The 19,794-nt window shown below is 39.4% G+C and overlaps 1 protein-coding gene and 2 long non-coding RNA genes across 3 annotated transcripts in view; 1 reads left to right on the top strand and 2 right to left on the bottom strand.

The window, feature by feature from the left end:
* The window catches only part of LOC117339972, a 35,556-nt gene extending 21,746 nt beyond the window's left edge, over nucleotides 1-13,810 (bottom strand). The window contains exons 1-5 of the mRNA XM_033901701.1: nucleotides 13,666-13,810; nucleotides 6,237-6,326; nucleotides 5,917-6,083; nucleotides 5,541-5,714; nucleotides 4,029-4,194 (exon numbers count right to left, since the gene is read on the bottom strand). Coding sequence (XP_033757592.1) covers nucleotides 4,029-4,194; nucleotides 5,541-5,714; nucleotides 5,917-6,083; nucleotides 6,237-6,326; nucleotides 13,666-13,762 — 694 coding nt within the window. The 5' untranslated portion in view covers nucleotides 13,763-13,810. The remainder of the gene's footprint in view (nucleotides 1-4,028; nucleotides 4,195-5,540; nucleotides 5,715-5,916; nucleotides 6,084-6,236; nucleotides 6,327-13,665) is intronic.
* Nucleotides 13,811-16,932: 3,122 nt separating this feature from the next.
* Nucleotides 16,933-17,332, bottom strand: LOC117322136. The gene is made up of 2 exons (XR_004531463.1): nucleotides 17,279-17,332; nucleotides 16,933-17,158 (listed from the first exon to the last, which is right to left on the bottom strand). It is a non-coding gene; the product is annotated as an uncharacterized LOC117322136 (long non-coding RNA).
* LOC117322130 lies at nucleotides 16,942-18,706 on the top strand. Its single transcript, XR_004531461.1, has 2 exons — nucleotides 16,942-17,196; nucleotides 17,317-18,706. It is a non-coding gene; the product is annotated as an uncharacterized LOC117322130 (long non-coding RNA).
* The last annotated feature ends 1,088 nt before the right edge of the window (nucleotides 18,707-19,794 follow it).

Below are 19,794 nucleotides of genomic sequence, written 5' to 3'. Positions count from 1 at the left end.
CAGTGGATACAGGACACTGGACAGAGTAATACAGCTACAGTGGATAAAGGACAGTGGACAGAGTAATACAGCTACAGTGGATAAAGGACACTGGACAGAGTAATACAGATACAGTGGATAAAGGACACTGGACAGAGTAATACAGCTACAGTGGATACAGGACACCGGACAGAGTAATACAGCTACAGTGGATACAGGACACTGGACAGAGTAATACAGCTACAGTGGATACAGGACACTGGACAGAGTAATACAGTTATAGTGGATACAGGACACTGGACAGAGTAATACAGCTACAGTGGATACAGGACACTGGACAGAGTAATACAGCTACAGTGGATACAGGACACTGGACAGAGTAATACAGCTACAGTGGATACAGAGTAATACAGCTACATTGGATAAAGGACACCGGACAGAGTAATACAGCGACAGTGGATAAAGGACACCGGACAGAGTAATACGGCTACAGTGGATAAAGGACACTGGACAGAGTAATACAGCTACATTGGATAAAGGACACCGGACAGAGTAATACAGTTATAGTGGATAAAGGACACTGGACAGAGTAATACAGCTACAGTGGATACAGGACACTGGACAGAGTAATACAGCTACAGTGGATAAAGGACACTGGACAGAGTAATACAGCTACAGTGGATAAAGGACACTGGACAGAGTAATACAGCTACAGTGGATACAGGACACCGGACAGATTAATACAGCTACAGTGGATACAGGACACCGGACAGAGTAATACAGCTACAGTGGATAAAGGACACTGGACAGAGTAATACAGCTACAGTGGATAAAGGACAGTGGACAGAGTAATACAGCTACAGTGGATAAAGGACACTGGACAGAGTAATACAGCTACAGTGGATAAAGGACACTGGACAGAGTAATACAGATACAGTGGATAAAGGACACTGGACAGAGTAATACAGCTACAGTGGATAAAGGACACCGGACAGAGTAATACAGCTACAGTGGATACAGGACACTGGACAGAGTAATACAGATACAGTGGATAAAGGACACTGGACAGAGTAATACAGCTACAGTGGATAAAGGACAGTGGACAGAGTAATACAGCTACAGTGGATAAAGGACACTGGACAGAGTAATACAGATACAGTGGATAAAGGACACTGGACAGAGTAATACAGCTACAGTGGATACAGGACACCGGACAGAGTAATACAGCTACAGTGGATACAGGACACTGGACAGAGTAATACAGCTACAGTGGATACAGGACACTGGACAGAGTAATACAGTTATAGTGGATACAGGACACTGGACAGAGTAATACAGCTACAGTGGATACAGGACACTGGACAGAGTAATACAGCTACAGTGGATACAGGACACTGGACAGAGTAATACAGCTACAGTGGATAAAGGACACTGGACAGAGTAATACAGTTATAGTGGATAAAGGACACTGGACAGAGTAATACAGATACAGTGGATAAAGGACACTGGACAGAGTAATACAGCTACAGTGGATAAAGGACACTGGACAGAGTAATACAGCTACAGTGGATACAGGACACCGGACAGAGTAATACAGCTACAGTGGATAAAGGACACTGGACAGAGTAATACAGCTACAGTGGATACAGGACACTGGAGAGAGTAATACAGCTACAGTGGATAAAGGACACTGGACAGAGTAATACAGCTACAGTGGATAAAGGACACTGGACAGAGTAATACAGCTACAGTGGATACAGAGTAATACAGCTACATTGGATAAAGGACACCGGACAGAGTAATACAGCGACAGTGGATAAAGGACACCGGACAGAGTAATACGGCTACAGTGGATAAAGGACACTGGACAGAGTAATACAGCTACATTGGATAAAGGACACCGGACAGAGTAATACAGCGACAGTGGATAAAGGACACCGGACAGAGTAATACGGCTACAGTGGATAAAGGACACTGGACAGAGTAATACAGTTATAGTGGATAAAGGACACTGGACAGAGTAATACAGCTACAGTGGATAAAGGACACCGGACAGAGTAATACAGCTACAGTGGATACAGGACACTGGACAGAGTAATACAGCTACAGTGGGTAAAGGACACTGGACAGAGTAATACAGCTACAGTGGATACAGGACACTGGACAGAGTAATACAGCTATAGTGGATACAGGACACTGGACAGAGTAATACAGCTACAGTGGATAAAGGACACTGGACAGAGTTATACAGCTACAGTGGATACAGGACACTGGACAGAGTAATACAGCTACAGTGGATAAAGGACACTGGACAGAGTAATACAGCTATAGTGGATACAGGACACTGGACAGAGTAATACAGCTACAGTGGATAAAGGACACTGGACAGAGTTATACAGCTACAGTGGATACAGGACACCGGACAGAGTAATACAGCTACAGTGGATACAGGACACCGGACAGAGTAATACAGCTACAGTGGATAAAGGACACTGGACAGAGTTATACAGCTACAGTGGATACAGGACACCGGACAGAGTAATACAGCTACAGTGGATAAAGGACACTGGACAGAGTAATACAGCTACAGTGGATAAAGGACACTGGACAGAGTAATACAGCTACAGTGGATAAAGGACACTGGACAGAGTAATACAGCTACAGTGGATAAAGGACACTGGACAGAGTAATACAGCTACAGTGGATAAAGGACACTGGACAGAGTAATACAGCTACAGTGGATAAAGGACACCGGACAGAGTAATACAGCTACAGTGGATACAGGACACCGGACAGAGTAATACAGCTACAGTGGATAAAGGACACTGGACAGAGTAATACAGGTATAGTGGATAAAGGACACCGGACAGAGTAATACAGCTACAGTGGATACAGGACACCGGACATAGTAATACAGGTATAGTGGATAAAGGACACTGGACAGAGTAATACAGGTATAGTGGATATAGGACACTGGACAGAGTAATACAGGTATAGTGGATAAAGGACACCGGACAGAGTAATACAGCTACAGTGGATACAGGACACCGGATATAGTAATACAGCTACAGTGGATACAGGACACCGGACAGAGTAATACAGCTACAGTGGATAAAGGACACTGGACAGAGTAATACAGCTACAGTGGATACAGGACACTGGACAGAGTAATACAGCAACAGTGGATAAAGGACACCGGACAGAGTAATACAGCTACAGTGGATACAGGACACTGGACAGAGTAATACAGCTACAGTGGATAAAGGACAGTGGACAGAGTAATACAGCTACAGTGGATAAAGGACACCGGACAGAGTAATACAGCTACAGCGGATAAAGGACACTGGACAGAGTAATACAGTTACAGTGGATAAAGGACGGTGGACAGAGTAATACAGCTACAGTGGATAAAGGACACTGGACAGAGTAATACAGCTACAGTGGATAAAGGACACCGGACAGAGTAATACAGCTACAGTGGATAAAGGACAGTGGACAGAGTAATACAGCTACAGTGGATACAGGACACTGGACAGAGTAATACAGCTACAGTGGATACAGGACACCGGACAGAGTAATACAGCTACAGTGGATAAAGGACACTGGATATATTTGATATACACTGAGATTATTGGTAATAATGAGAGGGAAAAATTCAACACAATAGGAAGTATAAGATAAGAAATATACAATGATATTATCTATTCAACTCAGGTCAGGGTTAAATCGGCTAATGTTTGAACAAGGGAGATTTTTAGAAAAAAAATAATTACGTGTTTTAAAATTTAAGCTCTGCTCCTTTTTAGTTGTTCTAAAATATCGGCGATAGTCATACGAAAACTTTAAAGTAGATGATCTCGGCTATAGAGCAAAGTGATCTTAGTATTACTTTTAAAGATATGCCAATTTAAGAGCTTATTATCCGGTTCAGACAATACTTAACCTTCCATTGGAGTCGACCTTTACACCGACATACATTTTGCCTCCTCTAGTTTTGCACCAGCATGTGTATTTTAGAAAAGTTTATATAAATATCTATTTTGCCGTACCGTTTGCTTCCCCCAGTTTTGTCATGGCGTAGGTATGGAAGTCGGCGCTTGACATGCCACCGGTGTAGCCATCTACAGAAAACTGCGGGGTCGTGTCCAGATTCCCCGTCATGAAAATATGTACGGAGCTCATCATCAGTACCACCCCAACGTCACGCTGGATCACCTTAAACATTAACACGATCCAGATTAATATTCATGCTTCGGTAATACATACTCCCTTAAAACATGTTCCTGAAAACATATAAAGAAGCCAGATTACATTTTCCTGTAAACTTATACAGAACCCAGATTACATTTTCCTGTAAACTTATACAGAACCCAGATTACATTTTCCTGTAAACTTATACAGAACCCAGATTACATTTTCCTGTGAACTTATACAGAACCCAGATTACATTTTCCTGTGAACTTATACAGAACCCAGATTACATTTTCCTGTGAACTTATACAGAACCCAGATTACATTTTCCTGTGAACTTATACAGAACCCAGATTACATTTTCCTGTGAACTTATACAGAACCCAGATTACATTTTCCTGTAAACTTATACAGAACCCAGATTACATTTTCCTGTAAACTTATATAGAACCCAGATTACATTTTCCTGTAAACTTATATAGAACCCAGATTACATTTTCCTGTGAACTTATACAGAACCCAGATTACATTTTCCTGTAAACTTATACAGAACCCAGATTACATTTTCCTGTAAACTTATATAGAACCCAGATTACATTTTCCTGTAAACTTATATAGAACCCAGATTACATTTTCCTGTGAACTTATACAGAACCCAGATTACATTTTCCTGTAAACTTATACAGAACCCAGATTACATTTTCCTGTAAACTTATATAGAACCCAGATTACATTTTCCTGTAAACTTATATAGAACCCAGATTATATTTTCCTGTAAACTTATACAGAACCCAGATTACATTTTCCTGTAAACTTATACAGAACCCAGATTATATTTTCCTGTAAACTTATACAGAACCCAGATTATATTTTCCTGTAAACTTATACAGAACCTAGATCCAAGAACCAAGATGAGTTTAATTTGTTTCTGTAGAAATACTTCATTTCTTCATCATGTTCCAGAACAGTATCCGAAGTATACATAGAAACTAAACAGATATCCATGCACGCAGACATTTTTAATTTTAAATTTAAAAGTATATATCACAATTAGAACACTTGATGTTCAGGGGTTCTCAGTTCAAATTAAATCAATAAACGACTTCATACTAAATTACTTAGGACAAAGGTGAAATACCATCCATTGACTTGGAGTAGATATACAGTGGAATGACGGATACGTCACCACATTCGTGAACCATTGTTATTGTATTTACCGAGAACAAGGATACGTCACCACATTCGTTAACTATTGTTAATGTATTTACCGAGAACAAGGATATGTCACTACATTCGTTAACTATTGTTAATGTATTTACCGAGAACAAGGATACGTCACCACATTCGTTAACTATTGTTAATGTATTTACCGAGAACATGGAAGCACACATTTTGATGGCGGTGTCAGCAATATCCCGGATGTCCCCTAACACCCCTGGTCGGAACTTGAGGGTCGCCCCAGTACCACTTCTAGCGTAAAGGTCTTGGATCTTATTACTTCCGGGTACATCGGAATTCGTCTTAAATGCTGATATAATGTCCACCTGAAAAATACAAGTTAGTAGCTAATATTCTTAAAATAGTGCTTCTCTCATCAAATGTCAGCGGGTAACCTTACCAATGTGACTACGAGACTAAAGGGTCCACGACTTGACTACGAGACTAAAGGATCCACGACTTGACTACGAGACTAAAGGATCCACGACTTGACTACGAGACTAAAGGATCCACGACTTGACTACCTACCCGTAGGTCTTGTTTCCGTAGACTCGAGATCGTCGCTTGTAGACACGTGATAAATGTTGGGTGAGTACGGAAGTAGAATGAACTAGCCGACCGGAAGTGGGCCACCAGAACGCTCAGGGACAGTGCCTTCTGATCCATTGAGGTATCGGACTGGAACAAGTAGGAACCTAGGAAGCCAAACCAATATCTGTACCACGTGACCAGGTTAATACAATAGCAGGACGCTACATTTAATACACTTACAATTCAATAAAAGGGTGGCCAATCAAATATTTCTTAATAAATGATATATTATGTATCAGTTAAGAAACTCGATTTACCTGTGTCTTTTGGGTCTGTGTAATCGCTCGCACCAGCCACTGTCGATGAGTTTATAGCCGTGAACGCTTCCCCAGAGTCAAATTGTATTGCTGAAACAAAGAAGAAAACACCAGGTAAGGAGCAACCCTATACCGTCTTCATTACAACATGTAAGGAGCGCCACAATACCGTCTTCATCACAACAGGTTAGGAGCGCCAAAATAACGTCTCAAGCACAACAGGTAAGAAGTGCCACAATACTGTCTCCATCACAACAGGTAAGGAGCGTAACAATACTGTCTCCACCACAACAGGTAAGGAGCGTAACAATACTGTCTCCACCACAACAGGTAAGGAGCGTAACAATACTGTCTATGTACTAAAGTATAAGATATAGACTTTGATAACAACTATACTAATTCAAATTGACAATATTAATGCGATTATGGTTTATTTTCATGCATCTACAGATGGTGAAAAATAACATAAGTGATTGCCGGCGTTAACGTGAATTCTCCTTAACTGCCCCCCCCCCCCCCCCCCCCCCCCCCCCCCCCCCCCCCCCCCAATTGTATTGGGCTATAAGTCCGAGTTGAAACAGTACGTACATTTTCATGAAAATAAAAGCAATTAAAATGTAATTGATTTGGATAAAACCCCTACTGTTGGTATAATGTTTATCCCACCTGAAAACTCTAGGTGTAGTCGCAAGAGTACTTTTAACAACAGATAATCTGAAATGCATGCATTATTGAATAATGTTTACTACATGTATATATTACTAACTGTGATTATAATGTTAACTACATGTATATATTACTAACTGGTGATTATAATGTTAACTACATGTATATATTACTAACTGGTGATTATAATGTTAACTACATGTATATATTACTAACTGGTGATTATAATGTTATCTACATGTTTATATTACTAACTGGTGATTATAATGTTAACTACATGTATATATTACTAACTGGTGATTATAATGTTATTTACATGTTTATATTACTAACTGGTGATTATAATGTTAACTACATGTATATATTACTAACTGGTGATTATAACGTTAACTACATGTATATATTACTAACTGGTGATTATAATGCTAGAACTGACTCAGTGATTATATTAGCATTAACCATGAAAAAAAAAAAAAAAAGTATCTTTCCTAAAAAAAAGTTATGTATTTTGATAAAAAAACAAAGAACAAAGAAAAAAACTGTGTATGTTTCTTCTGAATAATAATAATTGTTCCAACAAACTTTCATCAAGATATTTTGAAAATTTTCTCTGTATATTCAACGCATGCGCTTCACATTACATGTATTTTTGATCTTAGTATCTATTATACATCTCTATATACGAAGGGTGATTGATATGTTGTGAGCCTCGTATTGAAGGAGGTACTCAAGGATGTTCTTTTTAAGTCCTACCATTCCCCGACTATATAGGGCTGTGTACCGAAGGAATGGTCTCATTTGGTTAGTTTATATCAACAAAGTAGCACTCTTAAGTAAATAAAACAAGCGGCTTTTGCCAAATGGACAAAATCGGTGAAAGCGCAGTAATCCAATATTTGCATGAAAAACGTTTAACACCTAAGGATATCAATAATGATATGGTAGCAACACTATGGAATAATGCCCCATCATATGCTACAGTGAAAAGGTGGGTGATCGAATTTAAACGCGGCCGACAGAGCCTTGAGGATGACCCCGTCCTGGAAGGCCTGTCAATGTTGCAACCCCAGAAATGGTCAATAAAGTACATTATATTGTAATAACTGACAGACGAGTCACAGAAAGAATATAGCCAGTAGAGTTGGCATTTCACAGGAAAGAGTACATTCCATTCTGACAGAGGATATTACAATGAGAAAGCTTTCGGCCCGATGGGTACTTCAGACAGATGATCAGAAGCACACCAGGCGCACATTATCGTGTGCTAATCTTAACCTTTTTGAGGAGGATCCTGCCAACTTTCTTCAGAGATTTGTAACTATGGACAAAACATGGGTCCATCATTTTACCCCAGAGGCCAAACAACAATCGAAACAATGGGAGCACCCTGGTTCTCCCTCGCCAAAGAAGGCAAAGACTGTTCCATCAGCTGGGAAGGTTATGACCTCAGTTTTCTGGGATGCAGATGGTATTCTGTTGATAGATTATCTCCAAAAGGGACAAACAATCAATGCCACATACTTTGCTTCACCTCCGAGCTAATTACGGGAAAATATTAAACTGTGTTATTCCATCAGGACATTGCTCCTGTTCACAAGTCTGTCATTGCCATGGCTGCCATTCACGATTGTAGCTTTAAATTGATTGAGCATCCGCCTTATTCATCTGATCTCGATCTATCAGACTCTCGTCTATTTCTAAAACTAAATAAACAGCTATTTCAGGCACCGCTTTCAGTCCAATGATTACGTCATACATGCAGTGGATGACCTTTTGAACATCCAAGAAAAGGAGTTCTATAAAAGTGACATTGGGGTCCTTAATCACCGCTGGCAAAAGGGTATAGAAACTGAACGGGGATTATGTTGAAAAGTAATACAATTTGTCCGGCAAAATTCAAATCCAATCAGCCCTCGTACCATTGTTTGCAAGGGTACTGAGAGTATAACAAATGAAAAAGATTCACTGACCTAGAAACGCTATCAACTAATGTACGTGTCCCTTTCAACTATCATGTTTTCAATCAGCTACTTATTTATTTATTTACAACTTGAACGTGACAACCCTACCTCTGTGTCCACTCATGCAGAACGTAAACAAATAGATCGAATATCGATATGTTCCTACGACGTTTTAGATATACGCTGTCAATACGGCCATTTATTATCTTAAGATATTCAAAAGGAAGTTGTGTACCTAATAACAGTCCTTTTCTATAAGCATGTATACAATAGTATTAACAAATGGCAGCATTTGTAATATATCATAAAGATAGGTATGAGAAAAAAACATTAATATATAAGGTGACAATACACAATTCCGTATGCCACCAGTATCCGCAATTTTCATCATATTTATTGATATCTTTTAAGCAAATAACTTTAATGAACATGGCTTATATTATTAAAATGAATATTATACAAAAAATACACTATAACAAGTCAAATATTGGTATGTGTTTAAAGAGGTCGGCATTCAATGCACTACATCCATGCCGAAGTCGGGTATGTATAATTTATCGAGTTTTCTGTTTCCGACTGTCAGTCTAGTTGCAGGTTTTTTTCCGTTTTATTTGATTTTTAAATTTTGAAATAGTTTTTAAAGATCTTATAGAAATGTTTAGATGATTCCAATGTTTTACGTACTGTGGAGAAATAGCACAAATCGAAATCTTTGTGGTACATAATCTTGATTATTTCTTAAATTATAAAGTCTAATTTCGTCAACTCTGTTTGGTAAAATGTCGTTTAAATATAATGTGGAGCTATACCATGGTGCATTTTATAGAATAATAACTTTTTTTCTGCTTTCTTCTTTCAGACAATGTTTCCCATCCAGTTACTATGTACAGTGACTACCTGCTTGAGAAAGAGGTTCAAACTGTTCTGGGTGCTTCTAATTGTTTGTTTTTGTTTTTGTTTAATTTTCTCTGAATCTGAATTGGTACATACAGCTCATACTTCATTCGTATACAATGTATTCCAACAAACGTCTTATAAATACAATATTTAGTTCAGACAATGTTGCCTTTTTTCAATGTAAATTTCAGCTTACGTAAAACTGACAAATGCCGTGAACCAGAGAAGTTATATTTGAAATATGCGTTTTCCATTTCCCATTTTCATTCTATGTTACTCCTAAGTGTTTGTGTAGATCTCTGCTCTTCAAGACTATATATCAAGTTGTAAATTAGTATGATTTTTTTTCCAATTGAACCATTAAACAGTACAACGTCATTTTTATTTGGGTTGGAATTAACCTTACATTATTTTGGCCATGGTTCCATAACTATAACTAGATTTTACCCTTTAAACCATATGAATACAGTTTATTTTAGTAGTCTACGATGCCATACCCTTTAAATTTGTAGTTTGTTTTCCAATGATAGACAAATGTTATGATAGATCTCTACTACATGTAGTTGAGACACAGTTGAGTGACCCGGTAGAAAACCAGACTGATATTTTTATCATCGTCTAGAAAACTGACAAATCAATTCAGCTTGACGTTATAATGTATAGAGTATTAACCAATGGATATAGAGCTGTAGGCCAGGAGGGAAACTCTATCCGGGGCTTTAGGGCCACGAGGGAAACTATCAGGGGCTGTAGGACCAAGAGGGAAACTCTATCAGGGGTTGTAGGGCCACGAGGGAAACTATATCAGGGGCTGTAGGGCCAAGAGGGAAACTCTATCAGGGGCTGTAGGGCCAAGAGGGAAACTCTATCAGGGGCTGTAGGGCCATGAGGGAAACTCTATCAGGGGCTGTAGGACCAAGAGGGAAACTCTATCAGGGTCTGTAGGACCAAGAGGGAAACTCTATCAGGGGCTGTAGGACCAAGAGGGAAACTCTATCAGGGGCTGTATGGCCAAGAGGGAAACTCTATCAGGGGCTGTAGGGCCAAGAGGGAAACTATCAGGGGCTGTAGGACCAAGAGGGAAACTCTATCAGGGGCTGTAGGGCCAAGAGGGAAACTATCAGGGGCTGTAGGACCAAGAGGGAAACTCTATCAGGGGCTGTAGGGCCATGAGGGAAACTCTATCAGGGGCTGTAGGACCAAGAGGGAAACTCTATCAGGGGTTGTAGGGCCAAGAGGGAAACTCTATCAGGGGCTGTAGGGCCAAGAGGGAAACTCTATCAGGGGCTGTAGGGCCAAGAGGGAAACTCTATCAGGGGTTGTAGGGCCAGGAGGGCAAATATATCAGGGGCTGTAGGACCAAGAGGGAAACTCTATCAGGGGCTGTATGGCCAAGAGGGAAACTCTATCAGGGGCTGTAGGGCCAAGAGGGAAACTATCAGGGGCTGTAGGACCAAGAGGGAAACTCTATCAGGGGCTGTAGGGCCAAGAGGGAAACTATCAGGGGCTGTAGGACCAAGAGGGAAACTCTATCAGGGGCTGTAGGGCCATGAGGGAAACTCTATCAGGGGCTGTAGGACCAAGAGGGAAACTCTATCAGGGGTTGTAGGGCCAAGAGGGAAACTCTATCAGGGGCTGTAGGGCCAAGAGGGAAACTCTATCAGGGGCTGTAGGGCCAAGAGGGAAACTCTATCAGGGGTTGTAGGGCCAGGACGGCAAATATATCAGGGGCTGTAGGACCAAGAGGGAAACTCTATCAGGGGCTGTAGGGCCATGAGGGAAACTCTATCAGGGGCTGTAGGACCAAGAGGGAAACTCTATCAGGGGCTGTAGGGCCAAGAGGGAAACTCTATCAGGGGCTGTAGGGCCAAGAGGGAAACTCTATCAGGGGCTGTAGGGCCAAGAGGGAAACTCTATCAGGGGTTGTAGGACTAGGAGGGCAAATATATCCGGGGCTGTGGGGCCAAGAGGGAAACTTTATCAGTGGATGTAGGGCCAGGAGCGCAAATATATCAGGGGCTGTAGGGCCAGGAGGGAACCTATATCAGGGGCTGTATGGCCAGGAGGGCAAATAGGGTTGTAGGGCCAGGAGGGAAAATACATCAGGGGTTGTAGGGCCAGGAGGGAAAATACATCAGGGGCTGTAGGGCCAGGAGGGAAAATACATCAGGGGCTGTCAGTACAGTAGGATCGGGAGGTCTTATGTCAGTTATAATTAAGACAAAGGTATACGCTAACAATTTCAAAAGAGCAATAATCAAATAAAGCATCATTTAGCCTAATTTTAGATTTTCTCTATAGGTCCGAAGATTCTAAACTAATACTAGGTCACGCCTGGAGAGAGTGAACATGTCTACATCTGTAAGCTGAACCCGGAAGTTTTGCCAGTTACAGTATAAATAGCGACAAGGAAAGGTGTGTCGCGCCAAATAGAGCAGATCTATGTCGTTAAGCCCTAAACAGTATTTTATGTATACAGACAGTAACAACATTGAAAAAAGATCCTTAACTAGATTAAAACTAAACATATCTGCATTTAGTGAATCACTGTACCGATTAGTAAAATGTATGTAAATAAAATAGATACATTGTAAATCACTAGATTAGTACAATGTATGTAAATAAAATAGATACATTGTAAATCACTTATCTGTATAGCTGATACATTGAAATGTTAATAGATTTATATAGGTACAAACCGATTTGTATTATGTAAACATACATTGAAATGTTATTCTAACACGATTCGTTTGCAACGCGTGTTTTGATTTATATATATATACAAACCGGTTTGTATTATGTAATAATACATTGAATGTACATTGGGCTATATTGTCCCTTTGTTGGTTATTTAACAATACTTTCAGTCACAAACTAAGTTAATTGATCAGTATTATGTAGATTTGTTTACCTGTAGGTACACTGCTATTGTCACCCTACCCAGCTAGTGTTTGTTTTGTTTAACGACTTGTCACCAGCTAAGTTTTTTAAGGACGGTTTTCTATGTGTGAGAGAAGCATGTGTGTGGTGTATGCCCGTATGTTTTGGGAGACTCCGGTATCGCTGGTAGACATGAATACTCTATTTTTCATATTTTCTACTGATTCCATTTTGTTCCAACTTTTACCAACTGTTTCAGCCACATATCATAATCTGTTATTTTTGCGTCAGGGCCTGTAAAAGACACGGCCTTATCAGCGAAAGGCTATTTATTATATATAGTAATATTTATAAATTTTGTATTCCGTACTGCTGCCGACTTTATAGTGCTACCTCACTGCAGTATACTGCCAAAGACATCCAGCCAGCAGGACACCCCACCTGGTCACATACTGACAACGGGCGAACTTGTCATTCCATTCCCCACAAAAGATGAGCTTAAGCAGGAGTAACAACTACCATTTCCATAGACTCCAGTAAGTCTCGGTGATGGAACCGAACCCAACGTCTTCGACACATGAGTGAGGCAATGTCAAGTGAGACAGAAGAAAGTTGTTTCCCCGAATTAATTACACGCGCTAAATCATCATTCAAGTCAAATGTCCTGACTATGTTCATCAGTAAATCTCGGTCAACGACAGGAATAACCAATGACGTGTGTTTTGGGATCAGAGCTAGATATTAATGATAACAGCGTATTTATGTATGTGTATGGTTGGTCAAGGCTGCTGGGGTATCAACACTTAACGCCATAAAGCTGTCAGAAGATCAGAGTTTAGAACTGACAAACAAACGATTAAAGTTTTAACTTTGTCATACTTCAGTATTACTGGATTAGACATGTATTACCGAATTAAAGGGTCGATCATTATACACCACGTATATACCTATAGACACACGGGGTAGATAACAACTAACCGTTACAGTCCACAACCACTCACTAATTCTCCAGAAACACGACTTACTTTGGCAGTGTATCCCATTGTAAAGAACTCCCAACACCATCAGGAACAACATCATGTTTCCGAAGATCTTCTGTGGACGGTTGACGTCCATACTCATCCAACTATCGTCTCATTATAACATCCTGGGTAAGGCGTCACGCCCGATTTGATGCCAATGACTCCCATTAAATCGTACGTCAGTTCTGTGGACGTGTTGGGACTTGGTGTACAGGTACAAGTCGGTATGATAAACGGCTGTCATGATTTACTACCCGACAATCGCACACAATATATGGGTATTGTAGGACTACAAGAAAACCCTGGTGTAACACAAACACACATTAATGTTTACAAAACATAATTACCGATCGACACATATAAAGCTATATTCGTAGGGTGTCACTGTATATGTAGTAGTGCTTAACTATTGGATCATAACGCCGCTAATTATTGCGTTCCTGTACAAACTAAAACGTTTCTCGTTCGTTGCACTTATGTAACAAATGGCAAACATGTCCGTACCTTTGTACCTGTCCATACCTTTATACGTACAAGTACCTTTGTACCTGTCCGTACCTTGTACCTGTCCGCACCTTTGTACCTGTCCGTACCTTGTACCTGTCCGTACCTTTGTACCTGTCCGTACCTTTGTACATGTCCGTACCTTTGTACCTATCCGTACCTTTGTATCTATCTGTACCTTTGTACCTGTCCGTACCTTTGTACCTGTCCGTACCTGTTCGTATCTTTGTACCTATCTGTACCTTTGTACCTGTCCGTACCTTTGTACCTGTCCGTACCTTTGAACCTGTCCGTACCTTTGTACCTGTCCGTACCTTTGTACCTATATGTACCTTTGTACCTATATGTACCTTTGTACCTGTCCGTACCTTTGTACCTGTCCGTACCTTTGTACCTGTCCGTACTTTTGTACCTATCCGTACCTTTGTACCCGTCCGTAAATTGCGTTCAACTACAGAGTAACAATATGTTAATTTGTTTTGATCAAACAAGCATACTGGGTACTGTCTAAAGCAATACATGTCCCTTATATACATTTTTCACCAATATACCTTGGCTGAGAAAAGTGCGGAAAACCGAGTGGACGGACGAACGGCCAAGGTTGACTAGTGGGGTGCAGTGTTTTGTCTGTCAACTTGTGGGGTGCACGACACAAGTCGATCAGAATTTATTTTATTATTTCCGTTCATTCCGTCGCTAAAAAAGCACATGCGCAGTGGTTTAATGTTGATTTATGGGTTAAAAAAACGAAAAAATACTTTAAAATTCGTCTCCTAGGCGATTTATGTGCAAGAGAACACGATGTTATTAATTTAGGGTATATAAAACTCTCAATTATTATTATTGAAATATAAACGAGGACGATGTTCCGTGTATGACTAACAAAAAGCTGTAAAAGAAATATGTATCTTATAGCGTATAAAATCCGACCTGATTATTTTACGGAAGCATGTGTCGACCAGGTTATTCGGGATATTCGGTTAGTACGTCATCCTTCCAAAGACCATCTTCGCTAACCAAGGGTGAAATGGAGCTTAGCGTAGTGTAACCCTTAGTTAGCGAAGATGTCCAAAGACAGACGTGATGGAAGCGGAATATTCATCCATACATCTGAAACACTCAGACACTCGGAGGGACGGGACCAAATATTGGGTAGAGGAATTCAGGCAAGTCTTTTAAATCGCTACTAGTCATGGACGAGCATCCATGGGGAAAGTGAAACTATTAGGCGGGTCGACAGGGCCCAATAAGGTAAATAGAAATCATTTCTTTTAATGGTCAATAGCCTTTCCTGACGATATCCAAGATATTCAAGTGAGCGATGCAGGCCTCATGTTTCATTACACACTATATACATGTAGTTATATCAATTGAAACGGACGATGATTTGTGAGGATACACCTTTGATATGTTTAAATAATACTAAAGGGATAGACCATTAGATTCGATTTGGTTGAATAGATTTAAATGGCAGCCCTTATAGGATAAGATAGCCGTTTAAGTTTCTTCGTCGCTCAGGAACCAACAAAAATTGTACGAACACTATTCGTATCAAACATTGTAATTGTCCTGGAAAAAATATATGAAAGCCTTTAAGACTTGCTCCCAAAAATATATCTAACTTGGTCATGCAATGAAGTGGGAGTCCATTTGTAACGTGTTTCCCGATGAAAATGATTATCTTTTTCTCGACCAATCAAAGGCCACAGGACTGTCATCTTAACAAGCGCTGACGTCACCAGTTATGAGCACAAGGAGCACGACCTGGAATTTTTGAGATTGAAAAATCAAACCGAACAAGAGGACATACATTGAAATACTACAAGCGCGAGGTCAGAAAACATTCATTCAGTTTTAGAATCGTGGACATCTGACAGCCTTCCCGAACGTGTTGTTATTTCAACCTTGATATCTACTGGTAGGACCTTTATTTGAAATACAACCATTTGGCGGGTTATAACACAACATCCGGAAGAAACACTAATATTTTAATTCAATAATTGAGATATGGATAAAGAGGCATATTGCCTGCATCCATTATCTATCATATCATATCATGAGATTATTACTTACACAGATTTTGACCGAAAATGTGAGAATGTTAACTAACGACGGTCGAAGCCGGATTGGAAAAGGTCACTGAGCTTCGCTCAAGTGACCTAAATATGCCCGTATTAGATACTGTTAAGACATCTGAGCACAACTAGAGGAATTTTTTTCGAGACAATTATTTAAACAGTGGAATCTGGGGCTGTTTTCAGAAGACTGCATATTTTACCTCAAACTCTGCGGTTGAACTAAAGTGTATTTTCCTTCTTGCTACGTTCAGCGTTCTTCATAGTAATTAATAAGAGCGTTTTTGATTATTGAAAACCTCCCTATATGCCATAATTGTTTTATATTATACACAGTCGCCATTTTCATTTCAAGATCTTTATGCTTTTATAAAGTCAAACCTGGTAAAAAACAAAACGCTCACACTACCTGCTATAGACACTTGTGAGCATAACATGGTTATTGTGTGGAATATGTCTGATCCACATCAGCTTTCTGTGTTCTGAAACTGGCATTTTACGTATGTTTTCTCGAAATTAATAAAATCTCAGAATTAAGACCCATGGACAGCCATGATACATGTTAACAATTGGTGGAGTTACTTCTGCTTCCACGCACGAGATGATTTCATAAGGCTTGTAAAATACCACTGGATTTACTATTTACATGAACCTTAATGGAGGTATTAAGAAGTAATGGACACAACATCGATCAAGTTTTAAATGAAAATTTTATTTATACCATATAAGAATAATATTGAAAACCAACCATTATGTATAAATGCTCACACCAAACATCTTGATGCCAATATGAAGATTAACAGAAATCACCAATCACATCCTGTGTGGGTACTTCTTAGGACAACAAAATGATAAGTTGGAAAAAACAACGATTAAAAACAAAACGGAAACTATGGACTGACACCATTGTTGAATACCTGGTATATAGTACCATCAATTGTATTAATTACTATAGGTATTCGTATACAAGTGTATCCTTCAAGCTCACTATGTTAAAAACAAAACGGAAACTATGGACTGACACCATTGTTGAATACCTGGTATATAGTACCATCAATTGTATTAATTACTATAGGTATTCGTATACAGGTGTATCCTTCAAGCTCACTGTTACCTATCAAATTTCTCATTCTTTACCACATTTGTTTACGGCTCAATATTTGCATACACAATGAGTTAAAATAATTTCTAGTATTTCGTTATCAAGAAAGAATCCAGAATTTGACACCTTTATCTCACGCCAACAAATATAAAATTTGACATCTATATCTCGGGAACAAATACAGCATTCCTTTATTGTGTATGACATATTCCTAATCTTTATGGTAGAGTACCTGGTCACGCCTACCACGGGAGTTAGTATCCGACCAAAAGGATACACGCCAACAAGTTAGTGTAACAAACTAATTAGGTTGATGTTTAACATAAAAAAAAAGAGTTAATTATTAAAGACTAAGTATACTGAAATCTACTACAGACCATGTCTGGTTATATAGAACTATTGACAGACCTATAAAGTTGGCTATATTAGACAATGGTATCAACTTCCCAATATCCTATAAAGTTGGCTATATTAGACAATGGTATCAACTTCCCAATATCCTATAAAGTTGGCTATATTAGACAATGGTATCAACTTCCCAATATCCTTCGTAGTCATGCTGTATTAGACAATGATACCAACTTACTGATATCCTATAAAGTTTGCTGTATTAGACAATGGTACCAACATCCCGATATCCTATAAAGTTGTGCTACATTAGACAATGGTACCAACATCCCGATATCCTATAAAGTTGGCTGTATTAGACAATGGTACCAACATCCCGATATCCTATAAAGTTGGCTATATTAGACAATGGTACCAACATCCCGATATCCTATAAAGTTGTGCTATATTAGACAATGGTATCAACTTACAGATATCCTATAAAGTTGGCTATATTAGACAATAGTACCAACATCCCGATATCCTATAAAGTTGTGCTACATTAGACAATGGTACCAACATCCCGATATCCTATAAAGTTGGCTGTATTAGACAATGGTACCAACATCCCGATATCCTATAAAGTTGGCTGTATTAGACAATGGTACCAACATCCCGATATCCTATAAAGTTGGCTATATTAGACAATGGTACCAACATCCCGATATCCTATAAAGTTGGCTGTATTAGACAATGGTACCAACATCCCGATATCCTATAAAGTTGGCTGTATTAGACAATGGTACCAACATCCCGATATCCTATAAAGTTGGCTATATCAGACAATGGTACCAACATCCCGATATCCTATAAAGTTGTGCTATATTAGACAATGGTACCAACATCCCGATATCCTATAAAGTTGTGCTATATTAGACAATGGTACCAACATCCCGATATCCTATAAAGTTGGCTGTATTAGACAATGGTACCAACATCCCGATATCCTATAAAGTTGTGCTATATTAGACAATGGTACCAACATCCCGATATCCTATAAAGTCGGCTATATTAGACAATGGTACCAACATCCCGATATCCTATAAAGTTGGCTATATTAGACAATGGTACCAACATCCCGATATCCTATAAAGTTGGCTATATTAGACAATGGTACCAACATCCCGATATCCTATAAAGTTGGCTGTATTAGACAATGGTACCAACATCCCGATATCCTATAAAGTTGGCTGTATTAGACAATGGTACCAACATCCCGATATCCTATAAAGTTGGCTATATCAGACAATGGTACCAACATCCCGATATCCTATAAAGTTGTGCTATATTAGACAATGGTACCAACATCCCGATATCCTATAAAGTTGGCTGTATTAGACAATGGTACCAACATCCCGATATCCTATAAAGTTGGCTATATTAGACAATGATACCAACATCCCGATATCCTATAAAGTTGGCTGTATTAGACAATGATACCAACATCCCGATATCCTATAAAGTTGGCTATATTAGACAATGGTACCAACATCCTGATATCCTATAAAGTTGGCTGTATTAGACAATGGTACCAACATCCCGATATCCTATAAAGTTGGCTATATTAGACAATGGTATCGACTTCCCGATATCCTATAAAGTTGGCTATATTAGACAATGGTACCAACATCCCGATATCCTATAAAGTTGGCTGTATTAGACAATGGTACCAACATCCCGATATCCTATAAAGTTGGCTGTATTAGACAATGGTACCAACATCCCGATATCCTATAAAGTTGGCTGTATTAGACAATGGTACCAACATCCCGATATCCTATAAAGTTGGCTGTATTAGACAATGGTACCAACATCCCGATATCCTATAAAGTTGGCTGTATTAGACAATGGTACCAACATCCCGATATCCTATAAAGTTGGCTGTATTAGACAATGGTACCAACATCTCGATATCCTATAAAGTTGTGCTGTATTAGACAATGGTACCAACATCCCGATATCCTATAAAGTTGGCTGTATTAGACAATGGTACCAACATCTCGATATCCTATAAAGTTGTGCTGTATTAGACAATGGTACCAACATCCCGATATCCTATAAAGT

Source organism: Pecten maximus, chromosome 1, assembly GCF_902652985.1.
Source record: "Pecten maximus chromosome 1, xPecMax1.1, whole genome shotgun sequence".
Lineage (NCBI taxonomy): Eukaryota > Metazoa > Mollusca > Bivalvia > Pectinida > Pectinidae > Pecten > Pecten maximus.
This window is presented reverse-complemented; position numbering and strand designations above follow the sequence as displayed.